This window comes from Oryza brachyantha, chromosome 2, assembly GCF_000231095.2.
Source record: "Oryza brachyantha chromosome 2, ObraRS2, whole genome shotgun sequence".
NCBI lineage: Eukaryota > Viridiplantae > Streptophyta > Magnoliopsida > Poales > Poaceae > Oryza > Oryza brachyantha.
The window spans coordinates 15,537,039-15,555,954 of record NC_023164.2 but is presented as its reverse complement, the minus strand read 5'-3'; the positions used below and the strand labels follow the sequence as shown (position 1 = coordinate 15,555,954).

The following is an 18,916-nucleotide window of genomic DNA, read 5'->3' as shown; positions in this document are numbered from 1 at the left end:
GCTTGTGATTTGCTCGGCGAGCTACTGACGTCTGTACATACGGTTACAGCTTCAGAAACACAAACTCCCCAGGCTGGAACTCCCGAAAGCTCCTTTTCTTATCAGCCATATGTTTCATCTTCTGTTGAGCACGATGAAGTTGCTGCTGCAGAACTTGATTCATTAGTTTCCTTTCTTGTAACCAGCTAGCCAATTCAGGAATTGAACAAGCATCATCTCTGATGCCAAAATGAGAGGGAGCATAGCCATATAATACTTCAAAAGGAGATTTCTGTAAGGTAGAATGGAAGGAAGTGTTGTACCAATACTCAGCAAGATAAAGCCAGGAAAACCATTTGCTCGGCATCGAATGAACAAAACAGCGAAGATAAATCTCGAGACACTGATTTACTCGTTCGGTCTGTCCATCTGACTGAGGGTGATAAGCTGTACTCATATGTAACTGGGTACCAGATCGAGAAAACAATTCACTCCAAAACTGACTCGTGAAAATTTTATCCCGATCAGACACTATCACTTGCGGTAAGCCATGGAGTTTATACACATGGCTCATGTATATTTTCGCTACATCCACAGCTGAGAAAGGATGAGCCAATGCCAAGAAATGAGCATACTTAGAGAATTTATCAACCACCACCAATATGGAATAAACCCATGAGAACGGGGTAATCCTTCAATAAAGTCCATAGTGACCACTTGCCATGCTCCTTCTGGGACTGGTAAAGGCTGCAGCAAACCTGGATATTTTGATCTGTCTGGTTTGGCTTGCAAACACACAGTGCAGTGCTTAACATGAGTATGAACCATGGACTTCATCCTGGGCCAAGCAAATAGGGATTTGACACGCCTGTACGTCACCGGATACCCAGAATGGCCCCCCCATTGGACTGTCATGAAGAGCGGTGACAATTTTCTGTTGAAGGGGTTGGTTGGTACCGATCCAAATCTTGCCTTGATAACGCAAAAGACCATTACAAAGGGAAAATTTGGGCTTACTGTGAGGATCGATGCTGAGCTCTGCCACTAGTTGAGAAGAATGAGGATCAGCTGAATAACCTTGAATAACCCTCCTGTAACCAGCTGGGTTGACACTGCGACACAGCGAGAACTTCAGGGCAGGCTATCCTGGATAAGGCATCAGCTGCAGCGTTATGAGCACCCTTGCGGTACTTGATTTGAAATTGCAGGCCAAGTAACTTTGTAAAAGCCTTGTGCTGCCATGGTGTGTGTAACCGTTGCTCATTAAGATGCATTAGACTGTGATGATCAGTGAGGATGACAAATTCTTTGAGCTGCAAATATGGTCGCCAATGTTCTACGGCCAAGGCCTGTTTCAGAGTTCTGAAAGCATGATCGGCTTCATCAGTCCGAAGGAATGGAACCTCTTTTTTTAATAAATTGGTGAGAGGTCGACTGAGCAGCCCAAAATTTTTGATAAATTTCCTATAATATCCTGCAATACCTAGGAATCCTCTCAACTTATTAAAGCCTTTGGGAGTTGGCCAGTCCAGAATTTCCTGCACCTTAGTAGGATCTGTAGTGACAAGACAAGCAGCATATTTTATTCCTTCCGTTCCGCCTCCATGGGTGGGGGTGGAGGTAAGCGGGCGCGGGAGAAGGATGGTTACTACTCTGCTACGCCTGCAAGGGAGCAGAAAAGACCTCGGCGGGGGAAGCAGCATCTGTACGTGGCGCTGGATGACTGGGACGGCGGCTACAGCATCCACAGGCTCGACGCCGACGACATCCTGGACGACCAAGAACCTGCTGCAAGAGGGGTGCTGCACAGGCTCCCCGAGGCGGCTGCCGTTCGGATAGCGTCGCCGCGTGTAGACGGCGGCCCCATGTCCTTCGCGCCCTGGGCACCAGCATCTTCGTCGACGCCAACCCGCTTCTGCGCGGCGACCGCGCGCCCCCGACCTTCGTCTACGACGCGGAGACGGCCGCGCTCGCCATCGGCCCGCGCGTCCCGGAGAGGCTCTACGACCTGGGCGAGTCCATCGCCGTCGGCGACGGCGAGACGCTGTACGACGTGACGTCGGTGAACTTCCATGACGCCTCCCTGCACGCCATGTCGTGGGAGCCCAACACCGCCGCGGGCCGCGAGCCGTGGGAGCCAGACAGGGAGTGGTCCTGGAGCAGGCGGCCCCTGGCGCAGCCGGTCCCCTGCGAAGGAGGCGAGATCCTCGGCTACGCGTTGCACCCCGACGGGCGCACCATCTTCATGTCCACCGGCCACACCACCCACTCCCTGGACACCATCGACGGCACGTGGAAGGAGCTGGGGGATTGGGGCTTGCCCTTCAGAGGACAAGCCTATTTCGACGCCGACCTGGATGCATGGGTTGGGCTTCACCGCAAGTACGATCGGTCCGTTTGCTGCTGCACAGTTCCCTCCGGGACACGGCCGCCGAGGTGCAAGCTGCTGAGGGAGAAGCTGAGCCGCCGCAAGGAGGAGGACCCAAAGCTCGCCCGCCCGACCTGAGGCTCGTGGAAACAATATGAGAAAGAAAAATAGATACTCGATATTATCCGAGTTCGAACCAGAATCCGCCAAAAAATATGGGTTAGGATATGGGAAGAGCTACATCCGTCCGAGTGTCCCATATTATTAAATATGTAATAAAATATATTATGAGTCCACATATAAACATGATAAAAATTAAGTTAATCACTATTTTATAAGCTCACGAGTAGTATTGTATATTTTTTCCTTAAAGTATTAATTTTAAATTCTAATTACCTTTCTAGATTATATATATATTTATATATTTATATATACACACACATAGATTAGAGGTAAAAAATATCTGTTTTTGAATCCGATTCTGAGAAAAATATGGGTTAGGATACCGGACAAGTGATATATTATCCGGCACTACCCGTACCCGATTCTGAATTCAAAGGAAAATATGGGTTAGGATATGGAAATGCTGTGATCCAACCATACCCGACCCGATTTCACCCCTAGTTATGAGTTTGTCGTGCAATTTATTATTTATGACAAAATTTATTTTTAGATAATAAAATAAAAATATGTATTTATTTTATTTTTAAAACCCATAAAAATAAAGTGCATTCATATTTTTTAAGAGTGCTCCTGATAAAAAAATATTGTTCTATTAAATTTCAAATAAAAAATTAATTTATTATAATTTTTTTAAAATTTGTGTCAAAATTTTCTGTACTAATTAGTTAGTTTCATTAGTTACGTAAAATAAACATACTATGCACTCAAACAAAATTTTCTATCGTTTTTCAAGCTTATACATTCAAACTTAAATTATTAAGGGCATTAAAGACAATTTTTACGAACTTAACAGTGAAATAAAGAAAAATATAACGGCAGGGGCATGGAAGAGATCATGTTGAATTTTCTAGGGTATAGATTCAGGGGTACAGAAGGGATTTAGTGAGTTGTCAGGAGTATACAGTGAATTTACCCTATGATTGTTTCTAGATATAACTTGTTGAACGATAGCTAGATGGATGGCCTAGGCCGAATTCGTTATGGAGAGAATAAGGTAATTTATCCCGCGCGAAAAACGTAGTAATAGATTAGTATATGATTAATTAATTATTAATTATTAAAAAATATATGAAATAGACTAATATGATTTTTTAAAATAACTTTTCTATAGAAATTTTTTACAAAAAATACACTGTTTAACAGTTCAGGAAGCGTTCGCGCGAAAAAGGAGAGGAATAAGATAACTTATCTGGCTGCCGAATGCAACCCTAATCTGTCATGCCACCTAGCCAAGGATGGTTTTGCAGCGCTGAAGGCTTGCTTTGTCATGATGTAGGAGGCTGAAGGTGGAAGGATGTAGAGGCCGCCCTCACGTCTGCCTTGAAGCAATACTTTCTGTGTAATAAGATCCTTAATCAAAAAGAATTTAGAGTGAATCTTAAAGATAACATTATTGTCAGTGGCAAAACGACAAACGGAGAGAATGTTCTTTGTTGCATCAGGAGAGTAAAGAATATTAATTGAGTTTGAATTTTCGACGGGGAGTATGAACTTGCGTGTGACCAGTATAGCTAATGCACATACAGGAGCCATTGGCTGTATGGATCTGATCACCACCATGATATTTCTCCCAGACACTCGACTTGTCCAACTCACCTGTGACATGATCCGTCGTACCTGTGTCGACGCACCAATTTGTATCAATCCCATAGGACTGATGAGCAGTATTGGCAGATTTCTCTTGAGGAACAAAATCATGATTAAAGCGATGCCGGCAGATGCCGACAGTGTGTTGCCACAGAGTTGATAGATTGGTCTGTCGCCTCCACGTCCTCCTCCTTGTTGTCCTCCATTATTGCCCTGAAATTGTTGTCCATTGCCACGACCATGGCCAGAGTCATTGGATGGAGGATTACCACTGCCACGACCACAATCACGTTGATTTCCGCCTTTACCAAAGGAGGCAGAATTCACTGAGACTTGCCAAAGATCATTCCTTCCTTCGAATCCCAGCAATTGTCCATAAAGTTCTTCTACTATGACTGGTTCCTTCCGTGCCGCAAGAGCTGATATTACCAGCTCGTAATCAGAATCGAGACCAACAATCATGTATGCGACGAGTTCTTCTTCATCAAGCTATTTTCCTTCGACTACCATCTAATCACCCAAAAATTTTATCATAATAATATATTCATTAATTGACATATTACCTTTCTTTGTTGTAGATAAAGCAATTCTTGTATTGAGTGCTCGAGCACGGGTCTTGGAGGAAAAGATCATGTGGTCCGCACCCATGCTGTTGGATCTGGATTTTCGAGGGGAGGGAAAAGTGAGGGGTAGTTTATATTAATTTTCTATATATGAAGGGTTAAACACAAAAGTTTAAATCTATATGTAAATAGATAAATATATGGGTTGATTTAAAAAATTAAGGCTACTCAACGTAGCTTCGTACACTATAAATAACTAATTTTTGGATGGCTACATAGCACATGAGGCTATGAGACCACTCGGATGAAGCTCTATATGCATTCCCATTGTAAATGGCCTCGTAACTTCACTTGAGCGAAAGCGTAAATTCGGCATTTCCGCCTTCGAGCCTCATGCGGGTCCCGCTTCTCCCACGCTCACCTCCCCTTCCGGCCGTTGCTGCCGCCGCCATGCCACCTCGCCGCCGCCGACGCATCAGGCCGCCGCTCCCACCGTCCCCTCCACTCCTCACTTCGACCCCACCACCGGCGACGCCGCCCGTAGAGACCACCCCCAAATCCGAGGCCCCTGACCACTGCCCTCCTCCCGCCCGCCGCCGCCTCCTCCCCCTCGTCGCCGCCGCGGCCGAGGCGGAAGGAGATTGGCACCCGCTGCCGCTCTACCCCGCCGACCTGTCCCTCCCGCTCACCCTCCCCACCGGCCAGACCTTCCTTTGGCGCCGCACGTCCGTCTCCCCGCTCCGCTTCACCGGCGCCGTGGGAGCCCACCTCGTCTCCCTCTCCCACCTCCCCGACGGCCGCATCGCCTTCCTCCTCCACAACGGTGGCCCCGGCGGCGGCAGCCCCTCCGCCGCCCGCGCGGCGCTCGCCGACTACCTCAACGCCGCCGTCCCGCTCGCCGACCTCTGGCGCCGGTTCGCCGCCGTGGACGCGCGCTTCGCCGAGGTCGCCGCGCGGCTCGGGGGCGGCGGCGCCCGGGTGCTCAGGCAGGACCCCGTCGAGTGCGTCTTCCAGTTCCTCTGCTCCTCGAACAACAACATTGCGCGGATCGAGAAGATGGTGTGGACGCTGGCCGGCTACGGGGAGCGGCTCGGCGAGGTTGGAGGGTTCGTATTCCACCAGTTCCCCACAATCGAGCGGCTCGCGCGATTGTCGGAGCAGGAGCTTCGGGAGGCCGGGTTCGGGTACAGGTCGGTTCTTGGTTGCTGCCAACTTCCCATCCAATTTCAATTTCATCTAGCTTTGTTGGTTAGGGCTATTTTTGTTACAATTGTTTGTGAAAGAAAATGATCGAATTTTGGCTCGAGATGTCCATAAATAACCAATCCAAATATGCACAGTTAGCATTTAACTATTTATGTTGTATTGGTTGAAGAATTGATACTCTCATTTTCATGCTTAGTTAGCATTGCAATTGATAGGGTCTAGCTATACTATTAACTCAGACATAGTGGTAGCAACGAAACGCACATATTATATGATGCAGTAAGCTGATAATGGCCGATGTCTCATAGATGATAATGCTACATTACTAGTTCCTACTACCTACTTTTTACAGGAATATGTAGATAATTTTAACTTCGCATTTGTGTGGAGAGGTTTCAACTTTGGGAAACAGCCTTTTGAATCAGGCATAACTCACTTCTATCATGTTGTGTATACCACATTGGGATAATCAAGCACACTGAGATTTGAGAAAATGCCGTGTGTTAATAAATGGACAGGGCAAAGTACGTAGTTGGTACTGCTAAAATATTGCAGGCCAAGCCTGGTGGAGGCGAGAAATGGCTTGCCTCATTGCGTACAAGGGAACTCCCAGAGGTGATTGAGGCTCTTTGCACCCTTCCAGGAGTTGGGCCAAAAGTTGCAGCCTGTGTTGCTCTGTTCTCACTTGACCAGAACCATGCTATTCCTATCGATACACATGTTTGGAAGGTATGAGCTGTTTGTGGCATCAATGCTGTACTAAAATTTACATCCATGTCAGTTCTTCCTCTCCATAACTTTTGCGGCTGGTCAATTCTCAAAGAACAATTGGATTTTGATGGGTGGAGCTGACTTGAGTTATGATTAGACCTTTTTGTTTTTTGTTAGAACAAATTCGAGGTGCTACAACGAGGATTTTTTTTACTATAATAACCTGCTTTGCACATCCTAACCTGATCATATTCAAGTTCAGTTTTTATTGAACCATAAAACTTAGCTCTTCACAGCATGGTTTGCTCCTTTGTTTTTTCTTTTTAAGTTGGGCGAGGGTGGGGGGAGGGTGGAACTCTTATCATTGAAACGGGAAATAGTATTCAGCATGTTCACAATTGACCTTACTCTGGACATAAAACAATTAACATTGATAGGAAGCCCCGTGAAGGAGGATTTGTTGCGTGAGTTTTACATAGCCTACAAAATTCTGTATTTGGGTTTTAAGTCTTGCCTATATGAACTTAATGCAGGTTGCTACACAATATCTGATGCCAGAGCTAGCTGGCAAGAGCTTAACCCCAAAACTTAGTGTTGCTGTCGCTGATGCATTTGTTGCTAAATTTGGGAGCTATGCTGGTTGGGCACAGAATGTTCTCTTCATTGGCCAGCTATCTGCTCAAAAACTCATGGTGGCTGAAACTACAATTGTTTCCACGAAACCTACTAAAAGGAAGCGTAGTGGAAACAATTTCAAAACATGACAAGAAAGGTCACACATAGAAACAGTGTGAAGGTTGGCTTTTCATATGTTATTTTTTCAGTAACCATAACACGTTTGAACGTTCACTAGCTAAACTTGTGTTATTTGTTGCAGGAATATCAAATTATTTAGCCAGTTTACACTATATTCTTCTCTATGTTACATTTAATGGAATTCTGATTTGATGATGAGTCATTAACATGTATGTCATGGCTGTTCTGTCCACAGATGGGACTTCCATAATCCTAGTGGCATCAGCTGCTGAACTGCAGATGTTGCTACCTTCCAAAACTATTCTTAGAACACAAAGGCAAATTTCTTGTGGTTGTAGGATCCAATTGAAGGTATATTGAATATCGATTATATCAAAACCATTTGTTATCAACTACTGGGTTATGGCATAGTGGCATAGGAATGTCGAGTCATTTATCCTGACTTTTGTGAAACAATGGTAGTTACTTTTTTCCTGACAATTTGTTGTATGATTGCCTGCTTGTCCATCTTCCATAGAACATGCTTTATTCTAGGTAAATCAAGTTCAATTATGTCTTGGTATATGCATGACTATTTACTGATTTTAACATAACAAAGTTTAAATATTATGTTTTACCCCATAAGGGCACTATCATGTAGATATGGCTGTTGGAATGAGAATGAATCACACTGCCCAGTGCCCTGTGTGCGCTGTGGAGTGGAGTTGTTATCATTTTTTTATGAATTTCTAATAGTTGCCTATTTTGTGGGTTTGATGTTAAGAGTCTCAGAGCACATCTCCATTATTTTAGTCTTGCACTAAAAATTAGTAGTATTTTGCATTGCTCTTGCTGTCCTCATTTATGTAAAATGGCTTGCATGGACTATTTTACAAATATATCATGAACCAAAGGTGGTTATTGATGCAAATGAGAATGAATTTCTAAAACTATTTAGGGAATACTAACTTCTCAAGAGTTGAGAGCAAATAAATTCACCAGGTTTGGTGTGGCAGCAGATGTCGGCAAATAGCATTCCATGTGCGTATGGAACTATGGACTGCTGTGGGCACATCTGTGGTAGAGGAACATAATTCAGAGAACTTGTGTTTTGTCGAGAAGCTGAAAAACATAATCAAGCTGTTCTTTAGTGCTCATATTTGTTTCCAGTTTTTGTGGTTTGCAGGCGGTGATTTCGTATTGTATCCTGAACCAGCTATCTGTCATAGTTTTGATACGTACCCAATTTCTTGCTGACGAATTTTGTGGTCTCTGGGTTGAATTTCATTGGAAGATTATGGTAAATGAGTCTCCTGAACATTGTAGATGTCTTGCATATTTGAAACACACCCTATGTGGGCTCCATTAGAAGCTCATTCCTTACCCACTCTCTCTCTCTCTCTCTTTTTGGAAGCGAAACAACTTTTCAAGTTCATCCTCTTGGTTCCCCCATAACTGTCTCTGTAGACCCATTCTTTTTCTAATTTATTTTAATTATCAGTTTTGATAGGCAATTTTTGTACTCTTAAATACAAGGATATGTTGAGTATATAAGCACATAATTTAATTTAGGAGGATACATGGCCAGACGATCGCTTAGGGTTTGTGCATTTTTTAAAATTTAAGGAATAATTCATATATCTTAGTGTTAATGTAAGGAATAAGTTCATAAGAAATACCTCAACTTAAGGTCGAGTATCTCTTAACACTAAAACCAGAAATGTACGCCATTAATCCCAATCCCTACCCACATTGCGTTACATCCAGAACGCAGCATGACAAAACAAAGGCGTATTCTTGGACACCGCGTACGACCGAGTGGCACGTCGAGCCTTGGTCTGCAGCTCTCCCCGGCGGTCATACCTGAGCCCAAACACGGTGACGTGGAGCACGGCGCCGTCGTTGAAATCCTCGCTGCGCGGGACGTTCTCGACGAGCGCGAACCTGCTGTCGCCCATGTAGGTGAGAGAGACGGCCTGGCGCCACACCCCGGGCCAGTGCTTCGGCTCCTTCTCGTCGTCGCGGCGGATGAGCCTGTCCACCAGCATCTTGCATGCACTCCGGCGGCCGTGCCGCCATGGAGGCGACTGGGCAGCAGCAGACGTGCCCGTCGTGTTCGTAATGGAGCCCGACCCATGCGTCCAGGTCGGCGTCGAAGTAGGCCTGGCCTCGGAAGGGCAGGCTCCAGCCCCCGAGATGCTTCCACGCGCCGTTGCTGGTGTCGAAGGTGTGGGTGCTCGGGCCGCCGGAGACGACGATGGTGCGGCCGTCGGGGTGCAGCGCGTAGCTGAGGATCTCGCTCCCTTCGTACGGGTTCGGCGCCGCCGCCAGGGGCACGGGGTTCCAGGACCACTCCATGGCCGGATCCCATTGCTCGGGATCGGCGATGGTGGTGGGCGCCCATGACAGGGCGCGCAGGAAGGCGTCGTCCAGGTTCATCGACTTCAGGTCGTACAGCATGTCGCCGACGCCCATGCAGGAGCCAAGGTCGCTCATCGTCTCCGGAACACGCGGGCCGACGGTGAGCGCGGCCGTCTCGGCGTTGTAGACGAAGGCCGGAGGCGCGTGGTCAGGGCTGCAGAGCGGGTTGGTGGTGACGAAGATGTTGGCGCCCAGCCCAGGGCGGCGAAGGACATGGGGCCACGCGCCGGCTAAGCTATCCGGACGGCGGCTGGCTCGGGGAGCCTGCGTAGCCGCCGCACTGCTGCTGCAGGAGCAGCAGGTTCTTGTTCTTGGTCCAGGATGTCGCCGTCGTCGAGCCTGTGGATGCTGTAGCCGCTGTCCCAGTCGTCCAGCGCCAGATACAGGTGCTGCCGCTGCTGCTGCTGCTTCCGGCGAGGTCTCGTGCAGGTACAGCTACGCTTCTTTCTTGCGTCACAGGAATCGTCGTCGTTCTCCCGCGGCCGCTTGAACGACGACGAGGAGGACAAGAAGTACGGCGATCCCTCCTCCAACTTGCCACACGAGATTCTAGAGACACAACGAAAGAACGATTTACTTGGATTTATATAGGAGCAACGGCGACTTCACCGCGGAATCGGAGTCGCAAATCGAGCTCCTGCGAGGAGCGGGCGGCCGGAGACGGAGAGGGTGATCAGCTCGGGCGGTCACTGGCATGGGCCAAGCCTGTGCGCACTGTGGGCCGAATTCACGCGCATCTGGATTCACTTCGGTCTGAAATCACTCGCACTGATGGGCCGAATTCGCGCGCAGAAACGGGCTGAAATCACTCGTACTGATGGGCCAAATTCGCGCGATAGGCTGAATTCATGCGCAGAAACGGGCTTAAATCACTCGCACTGATGGGCCAAATTCGCGCGCAGAAACACGCACTGATGGGCCGAATTCGTGCGCAGAAACGGGCTGAAATAACTCGCACTGATGGTCCGAATTCGCGCGCAGAAACGGGCTGAAATAACTCGCACTGATGGGCCGAATTTGCGCGCAGAAACGGGCTGAAATTGTGCACACTTACAGGCCAAAATTATGCGCGACTACGGGCCTTAATCCACGCGCAATAGTGTCCTCAATTACTGGACGTACGGGCCCGAATTTGTGGGCACATCTGGGCTAAATTCACTCGCACTAACAGGCAGAAATTACGCACACGCACAATAAATTCCTGAGATAATAAAAGTCAATATTCCTTGGCCTATTCCTAGGGCGCGTTCTAGATATTTAAGCCATCTCATTTTTCGCGCGCATGCTTCTCAAACTACTAAACGGTTTATTTTTTATAAAATTTTTCTAATAATTTTTTTAATAAACATATTAATCTATTTTATATATTTTTAATAATTAATAATTAATTAATCATGTACTGATCTATTACTACGTTTTTCGCGCCGGATAACTAACTCTCTCCCAACCCACCACCAAACGCGGCCCTTGTCGAATTTGAACGTGAAATTTCCCAATTTATTAGATTTTATGACAATATATTCCTAGTCAATATATATATACTTCTTCCCTTCAACAAATACTCTCTTTGATATTTTAATTAACACCGTTGATTTTTCGACATAGGTTTGACCATCATCAGGCTTTGCAAAATCAAAATAAAAACATAGTAAGTAATTGTTAAATTTGTTTTTTACTAGCTGCATAGCTTTGACTGATAATACATTCAAGTTGACTTATAAACTGACAATCAAAATCTATCTATATTTTATAATTACAATTGAAACCAATAAATATTCGTGAAAGGGTGGAATACCTATCTGAATTCGATCCGTTTAGCCCGTGTCACAAGTTAACTCAAACTTCTCAGCAACGATCATCTTTTCTTTAGCTGCTAAACCTTCGAAGCGTCTTGTGGGTCCCACGTGTCATCGAGTCGCAAACCACCAGATTGCCACGCCCTCGGGCAAGAAGATTCCTTTCCCCTTCCGCCTCCGCCAAGCGCCGCCGCCGGCGCCATGGCCGGAGGAGCCGCCCTAGCGGCGGCGGCGTGGGAGCTCGCCGTCGTATTCTTCCTCCGGCCCCTCCTCGCGCTCGCCTTCGTCCTCTCCATCATCGCCCTCAGTACGCCCCGCCGCCGCCGCCGCCTCCCCGCTCTCCTTCTTGGCTCGAGGGTTTCCCTGATTGGTTTCGCGCCTTCGGTTTTGCAGGCTGGTACGTGGCGTGGAGCACGGTGCTGGTGCACGTGCCGCTGGTGCAGGAGATGGCCGGCCTGCGCCCGAAGAAGCCCGTCAAGCCCAAGCCCGACAACAGCGGCCGCATCATCAGGTTCTACCAGTCCATGGCCAAGAGGTGAAAGCTCCATTGCTGCAAATTGCCTCCTATTTGTTCATCTGCAAGTCCTGTTCGTCGATACATGTGATTCAGTATTTCCAGAATTACTTGATTATTCATCGGATTGAGATAGCTGTGCTGTTGATGGTGAAGCATGTTAAGCTACTGCACGGCCCGAAAATGTCTGATTTGGTTAGCCGTATGTTGATTGTTGCTCTCCACGTTTCTTTATTTTTTTTCAATTTTATATTTTTTTAGATAACAGATAGGAGGATTGCGCATCATTGCATTAATACAAGAAACAAGGGGAAACACCCTAGAATGATGTCTAATTAGTCAGTACAAAATTTCGTGACCAAGACATTGTTGTGAACTAAAGCTGCATTTGTGCTCTATGAGCTTCTAGACTGTGGCCTTCTCCGCTATCGGTGCAGTCGGTTGGCATGGTGACCTAGATTTACCCATGGTTCTTTATTAGGAATGGGATAGTTGCTCTCATCGTTCTTTATGAGGAATGGGATGGTTGCTAGTTGCTATGCTTTAGTGTAGTTGAATTGTGATGGGAAAGGCTAACTTAGTTTATGCATTTCCCGTTTACATCAAATGCGTGTGCAATTTAGCATAAAGCTGTGACTTTTGCTGCTCAAGCAGTGTTTCTTCTTAGGGTAGTCTGAAGTCTACTTGTGTTGGTAGTAGAGAATCACAAAATGTGTGTATAGTTTTTTTATATTAGCTGACCTTCACAAGTAAGAATAGGAAGCACTACTTTATATATGTGCATCCAAAATAAATGTGCTTTGCACCTAGGGAATCACTAGAGGGGAACAGAAGACAATGTTTCCTGCATACTTGTGTCCTCATGTACCCCATTGAATGGTGTCATGATTCCTGAATTCCTGCATCTAACATTCCGTGCCAAGCCCAAATGTGTATGGTGTAGTAAGGTTGTCTACCCCCAATGTGAAGAATCGCCAGACAGTTGGACTCTATAAATCTGGAGTGACTGTTGGGTGTTTCCATTATTTTATTCGTAGAAATTAAGACTTCTGCAAGTGTCTCTGAGTCCTCGTCATTTTTCCTGTCGTTCTAATCTTAGCATCTCTCTTTCTCCAGAATGTAATGACCCCTAAATTGACAATTAGTGTTTAGTGTGCTTTGAAAAATATCAAAAGTATTTAGCACCTGGCAGTGTAAATACATGTGATCTCTAAGCAGGTGTTATGGACTTCCTTGGGCACTGTTCTAGATTGAGGCTAAGGATTGGAAACCAGTAACATTTTGAAATCTTGTTATCATTTGAAAATCAGATCATATGCTCTCATTAAAATGACATTACAACTGTGCTCTTTCTGATATCTTAAAAAGTTCTGTTTATTTAAATCATCCAGACAAGATAGCTAAAAGGAAGGAATTTCTGGGTGCTTGTAGAAACCCTTATTAGTTGTTTAGTGTGTGACACTCAATTTTCATATGTACCCAAATAACTTTACATCATATTCTGCTATTTCTGTATATATTCAGTTCAAGTTTCCCATGCGACGAGAATAATTACTAATGTATCAGAACTTTCCTGCATATCATAAGAGTTACAGCAGTTACCAAATTTAACCTGGCTTTTTTTACTGGTTGACAGCAAGAATAAATCAGAAGGGACGTCAAGTCTATAGCTCTTCTTTGCAAGAAGTACTGTGGACTGTATCATTTGAATCTAGCACTTGAATGTCTCAGTACTGCAAATGAAATAGCAGGATTTCTTTAGCGAGATAATGGGTGCTGGCATCTGATGGAAACTCCCCACTTGCAACTGTGTATGCATCAAGCTTCTGCAACAAAAAAAGGCACTAACATATCCACTGTATATTGCACGTTGTAAAGCTGCTGATCATGTAATTCTAGATTGTACGTACATACATACACCTGTACAAGAATAAAGAGAACCACTTGTCTTTTGGAATGTCAGTGCACCATTTGTACTACAAAGTTCTCTTTCTTTGTTAAGTTTAGATCTAATCATGGGCTCATAATGGCATTCATAAAAGATCAAGATTGCTTTATATGATGCCAATCCGATGGGATTGTGCCCCTCATTCTTTCTGCTTTGCCTATCAAATGATCATTCTTTCAATCATTGGGTGATTCCCGTTGGGGGAGAATGAGGATCTACACTCACCTGGCAAGAAATAAACCATACATCCATCTTTTTGAAAATCCATGACCAAACCATTTGCTCAAAGCAGCTTCCTTTTCGCCTTTTTTTTTCGCCCGGTTTTCGTCGATCTTTTCTTAGAAACAACTGACCAGTTCATCCATCCTAAAAACAGTGCAGGAAGGCGCGATCACGCAACAGGAGGGTTGACATAAAACAAAGGTGAATTTCCTCCTCCCTCTCCTTTCTCCTCCCTTTTCCTCCCAAAAGCTGAAAAGAGTGATGCAAATGCTTCCAACTTAAGAAAATTGAGGATGGAATGATGGCTGATTAGACCCCAGGGTGCCATGCTTCCTCCAGCGGCACAAAGTGAAGCTGCCACTTTTGTAGCACAATCTTCTCCAATCTCCCCCCCTGATCATCACCTTATCACCCAACCGAAAAATAAAAAGAAAAGGCGCGACGACGATGACGACGACGACTATGGTGAGACCGTACCGGTCACCGTCATCGAAAACCCGTCTTGACGCCGTTTTCAGGGGCCCCTCAAGGGTAGGGGGTTCATGCTGGGTGTGGACGCCATGATTAGGGTTTTGGAGCATTATTTGTACATTGGCTAGCTTAAGCTTGCAGATTCCAAACTAATCAGTGGAGAGATGGTGGTGGATCCGGCCGCTCTAGATTTCGGTAAGATCTCCTGGCTCGTGTCTAAAGCAAGACCAAAAGCAGAACAGAAAAGCTAGTTTAATTTAGTTGATCTCCATTAAAGAAGTAATTTTAGTTGAGCTTTGGTGTGAAGAATTGGGAGTGACCTATCATGCAAAAGCATCAGAAAAGAGCACAGTTCAATGTCTGGAGCCAATCTTTTCGTAGAGTGCTTCAGGTGGCCAATTGAAGAGAAGAAAAAAAAAAAGAAAAGTAAACACTCTTGAGATCACATATGGCACATCATTTGGGTTGGCTGCTACGTACACATTAGAAAGGAGTTATATATCATTAGGAAGTATTAAGTAAGAATTAATTCCTAAAAGCATTTTGTTGGCCTATCCTGTCCTAGATTTTGCACCTGCAAGACTAACCATCATGCTGGATGGATTGCTGGTCCTCTTCAACTTTGTGGATTAGTAGTAGAAAACTAGTAGAAATTCTCTCTGCAAAACGAAAATAAAATGCCCATGAACAGCCACCGACAAGCGGGGCCACGATGAATTGTGCCAATCATGTGATATATATATTATTCATGCGAGTTCATCTCTGAAGATTTGCAACAGGAATCACTCATACGCGTATCACCACTCAGCCTCATCTTTCTCGAGTAATCTGATGCAAGATTAAAGTAAGGCTCAACAGGGAGAGATGCTTCAGCAGTACGACTAGAATCCTGCTGATCAGTATTGCTGAGCAAGGTTCATCCTGCCGCACAATTTCTCGGGTCTCATATTCTCACATGGAAGAAATCAGAATACATATTTCAATACCACCCGCATTTTTTACGCGTAAGTGATTACAATTTGTGCGATGCTAACAATGTTTTGAAACAGCTGCGGAAAGCCGAAAAAAATTGTAATCACTCTGGGTATTTGTGTGGAAGATCATAGCCCTCCATCAGAAATTGAGGGAATTGAACTGATTTCTGTGAAAATCCTGCAAAATTCGAGAAGTTCTCTCTCCATCTACTCTTAGCTAAAGAAAAAGGTATAACAGACATCAATGTGATCATCAACATAAGATTTATTTATCACCGTTTTTCCTCGACAAGAAGATGAGATGATGCAGATGAAGATGAACAGTTGCAGATCTCATCTGAAACCGAAACCAAAATGGCCAAGACAATGCCTTCAGGAGCCTTAAAGCAGATATGTTTTTTTGTCAAGCAAAAGGGAATATGACCTCTATGCATCAGGAGCTTCACATAGAATTGTTTGGGCCCCATTGTGTTAAAGCTCAGAATATGTAGGTCTTGTTTGAGCCTTTCCAGACAAACAATCCAAGCAAGGCATGTCATATGGTCTGCTCTTAAATGTCAACATAATTGATGCAAATGGAAATGAACACCAAAGAGAAAAAAATAAAAGGGAAGGAAGGATATAGCTTAGAAGCCTATCCTGTAAACCCTTCTATTGTTTTTTTTTCTAATCTACAACCATATTGCTAATTTGTTATTGCATCATTGACATTATTGACTTATCTATTATCCATAGGATTTGGAATTAAAGAGAGAGAAGTGGTCCGGACATCAACTGGTGTCATGACTTGAGGTTTAAGGTATAGATTAAGAGAGCAAGATTCATATTGGTGAGAAACTATGAATGGAACTTCAACCCCCCCTTTTTTTTTCTGGAGTTAAGACAAACCAACATCTTAAAATACTATACTTTGATTAAGATAGCATATAAAATGAGAAGTGGTCACATGGCGTAACTTGAAATCAAATCAAGACTGAAGAGCATAGCAGGGTAAAAAGCACACCTAGAACTGAACCATACAGAAATACTCCTATAAAGAGTGGACCATCAACTCCCTCCTATTTTTTAAAAGAAAAAAATAACTGAGACATATATATGTGTATATATATAAATGTCAAACCATTTTTTATTAGTTTTACTTTAACAACATGTTAATGATATTTTTTAAATAAAATTCTGCTGCAACGCTTGGACAATATTTTTATATGTTAGTAGAAACAAAACATTTACCAGTGTTAAGGTTTTCCTCGCTGGTACTGGCTTTTTCTATTGTCTTCGAAAGGTATTGAGAGGTACATGTACCTCCCGGCTAACACTAAGAATAAATCTACCCTTGAACGACCATAGGAAACCTCTGATAGGGAAAGATTATTTTCTTTCTTTAATTTCCACTTGGAAGAACATGGACAGAAAATAGTAGAGTCTTGAGCCAGCTGAAAAGTGTTCTGAAAGTGTGCTGAAGACTAGGCTTTTTAATTAGCCAATGAGATCTGCATGGAGAAGCAGGACCAACATACCTTCCTCCCAGTCCAAGAGCATCACATTCTCCAACAACCCACGAACACCAACCCCACATATTATAAATTCTATGCAATTAGCATGGCTACAGATTTTCACTGCAATTAGCACAAAAAAACTCTCATCCATCTGTGTTTTTGTAAGTTACAATCATGCATAAGTACAAAAGCAAACTCATTACTAAACTAAAGTACAAAATCAATTCCTCACTAACAACATACTCCATTTCCATTTTTTTAGATAATACATACTCCATTTTCTACAGAGAAAAAAAACAGCTTATACAATGCTTTAAGTTGCAATTTTTTTTCAGCACTAGCGAAATGCCCCATGCTTTGCTATGGGTGAAATAAAATATGTTAGCATCTCTTGTTTGCTTATTCAGAAAAATTGATATTCACTTGTTTGAACCAAATATTGGGATGTTTCATAATATCAATATGTATCAGGAATCAATTTGTAAATTCTATTAAATTTTTAGTGGAGTGGCAGATTCACTGCCACCACCATTAGGATCTTTTATAGTAGTAAAGATATTTCAATAACACTATAAATTGAAAAACCGAATCCCTAAGTGAAAGGCACTAAAAAAACCATGAAAAATCAGTTCCAACAAGATGAGGAAGATGGAAAAGAAAAGGCAAGAGCTTGGGGGCAAGTGAGAGAATCTGGAAAGGAGATCTCTGCATTACCAACATAGACATAGTGGTTCAAGATACGGATTTGATGCAAAATATATGTGCACGATGATGCATCATCATCCCCATTCCTCCCTCACCTCCCCTAGGAATTAACCCCATGGAATTAGGGGTTTCTTTTCCATTTTTCTTCTTCCCTGAGCAAATTAACCAAGCAATGCCATTGGAGAAAACCAAAGGAAACCCTAGCTGCTGCTGCTGGATGGTCATCTCCTGCATGATTGATTTTCTGTGATGGCTCGAGAGGAGCTGGGATCGAATTGGGCAGCAAAGGTGGTCGGTCACATGGTGAATCATTCCAATGCAGCCTTGGAACAAGGAGGAGATGATTAGCCTTGATTGTCTCGGTAACAGCAGGAGGAGGAGGAGGAGGAGGAAACCCACCGTCGATGGCACGGATTCACCATTGCCATTGATGATACATGGCATGGGGCTGAAGCTGAATTAATGGAGAGTGAACAAGTGAGGCCATGCAAGTGAGTGAAATTAATGATCATATATTTAGAGCATTCATAATGCAATAGTAGCTAGGATAATTTAAAAATTAAATAAGCTGTCGTATAGGATAAAAAATGATATGACAAGTGAGTTAATGAAGAAAAAGAAGGAAAACATGTCTTGTATGAGACATGGTTTCTATAAGATATGATGAGATATGGGTAAGACTAAATTCACGAGTGAATTAGTAGTTTGCATTGTACGAGTAATGTCTAGTACTATTTTCTTTTTAACGCGGAGGGTATATAAAACAGGACTAATGTTTTGCATAAGGATTACTCTCAGAGTCACTCCAGAATGCAGGAATTTTTTGGATTATCGGATGAAATAGTTTAATACCTCTAATTTCCTTTGAAAATTCTCCAACCGTATAGACCTGGTGAATTTTCATTATCTGAAATAGAAAATGGTAAATACAACTTTTCGACCGTGCAACTTCGGGTAGAGACGACTAGGGACATAAAACATTTTTATTGCCTTAAAAAGAATATGGCTTGGGTAAGACAAATTAAAGATCAAAGTTT

The 18,916-nt window shown here is 44.0% G+C and overlaps 2 protein-coding genes and 1 non-coding gene across 7 annotated transcripts; 2 read left to right on the top strand and 1 right to left on the bottom strand.

The window, feature by feature from the left end:
* Nucleotides 1–4,470: 4,470 nt before the first annotated feature.
* LOC121053709 lies at nucleotides 4,471–4,609 on the bottom strand. Its single transcript, XR_005811253.1, has one exon. It is a non-coding gene; the product is annotated as a small nucleolar RNA Z247 (small nucleolar RNA).
* Nucleotides 4,610–4,989: 380 nt separating this feature from the next.
* LOC102719560 (N-glycosylase/DNA lyase OGG1) lies at nucleotides 4,990–8,882 on the top strand. 5 transcript variants are annotated; one of them, XR_001549522.2, is made up of 4 exons: nucleotides 4,990–5,870; nucleotides 6,405–6,615; nucleotides 7,131–7,704; nucleotides 8,291–8,882. XR_001549522.2 is itself a non-coding variant. In XM_015833429.2 (4 exons), exons 1-3 carry the CDS (start codon nucleotides 5,074–5,076, stop codon nucleotides 7,359–7,361), a joined length of 1,239 nt encoding a protein of 412 aa, XP_015688915.2. In that variant the 5' UTR covers nucleotides 4,990–5,073; the 3' UTR covers nucleotides 7,362–7,393; nucleotides 7,589–8,282. The 5 variants fall into 5 exon arrangements, 3 of the variants coding, with proteins under 3 accessions (XP_015688915.2, XP_015688914.2, XP_006648730.3); XR_001549523.2 differs by having other exon boundaries at nucleotides 8,335–8,348; XM_015833429.2 differs by lacking the exon at nucleotides 8,291–8,882 and having other exon boundaries at nucleotides 7,131–7,393; nucleotides 7,589–8,282.
* A 2,753-nt stretch (nucleotides 8,883–11,635) lies between these two features.
* Nucleotides 11,636–14,020, top strand: LOC107303572. Its single transcript, XM_015833459.2, has 3 exons — nucleotides 11,636–11,856; nucleotides 11,943–12,084; nucleotides 13,700–14,020. Exons 1-3 carry the CDS (start codon nucleotides 11,751–11,753, stop codon nucleotides 13,731–13,733), a joined length of 282 nt encoding a protein of 93 aa, XP_015688945.1. The 5' UTR covers nucleotides 11,636–11,750; the 3' UTR covers nucleotides 13,734–14,020.
* Nucleotides 14,021–18,916: the final 4,896 nt, after the last annotated feature.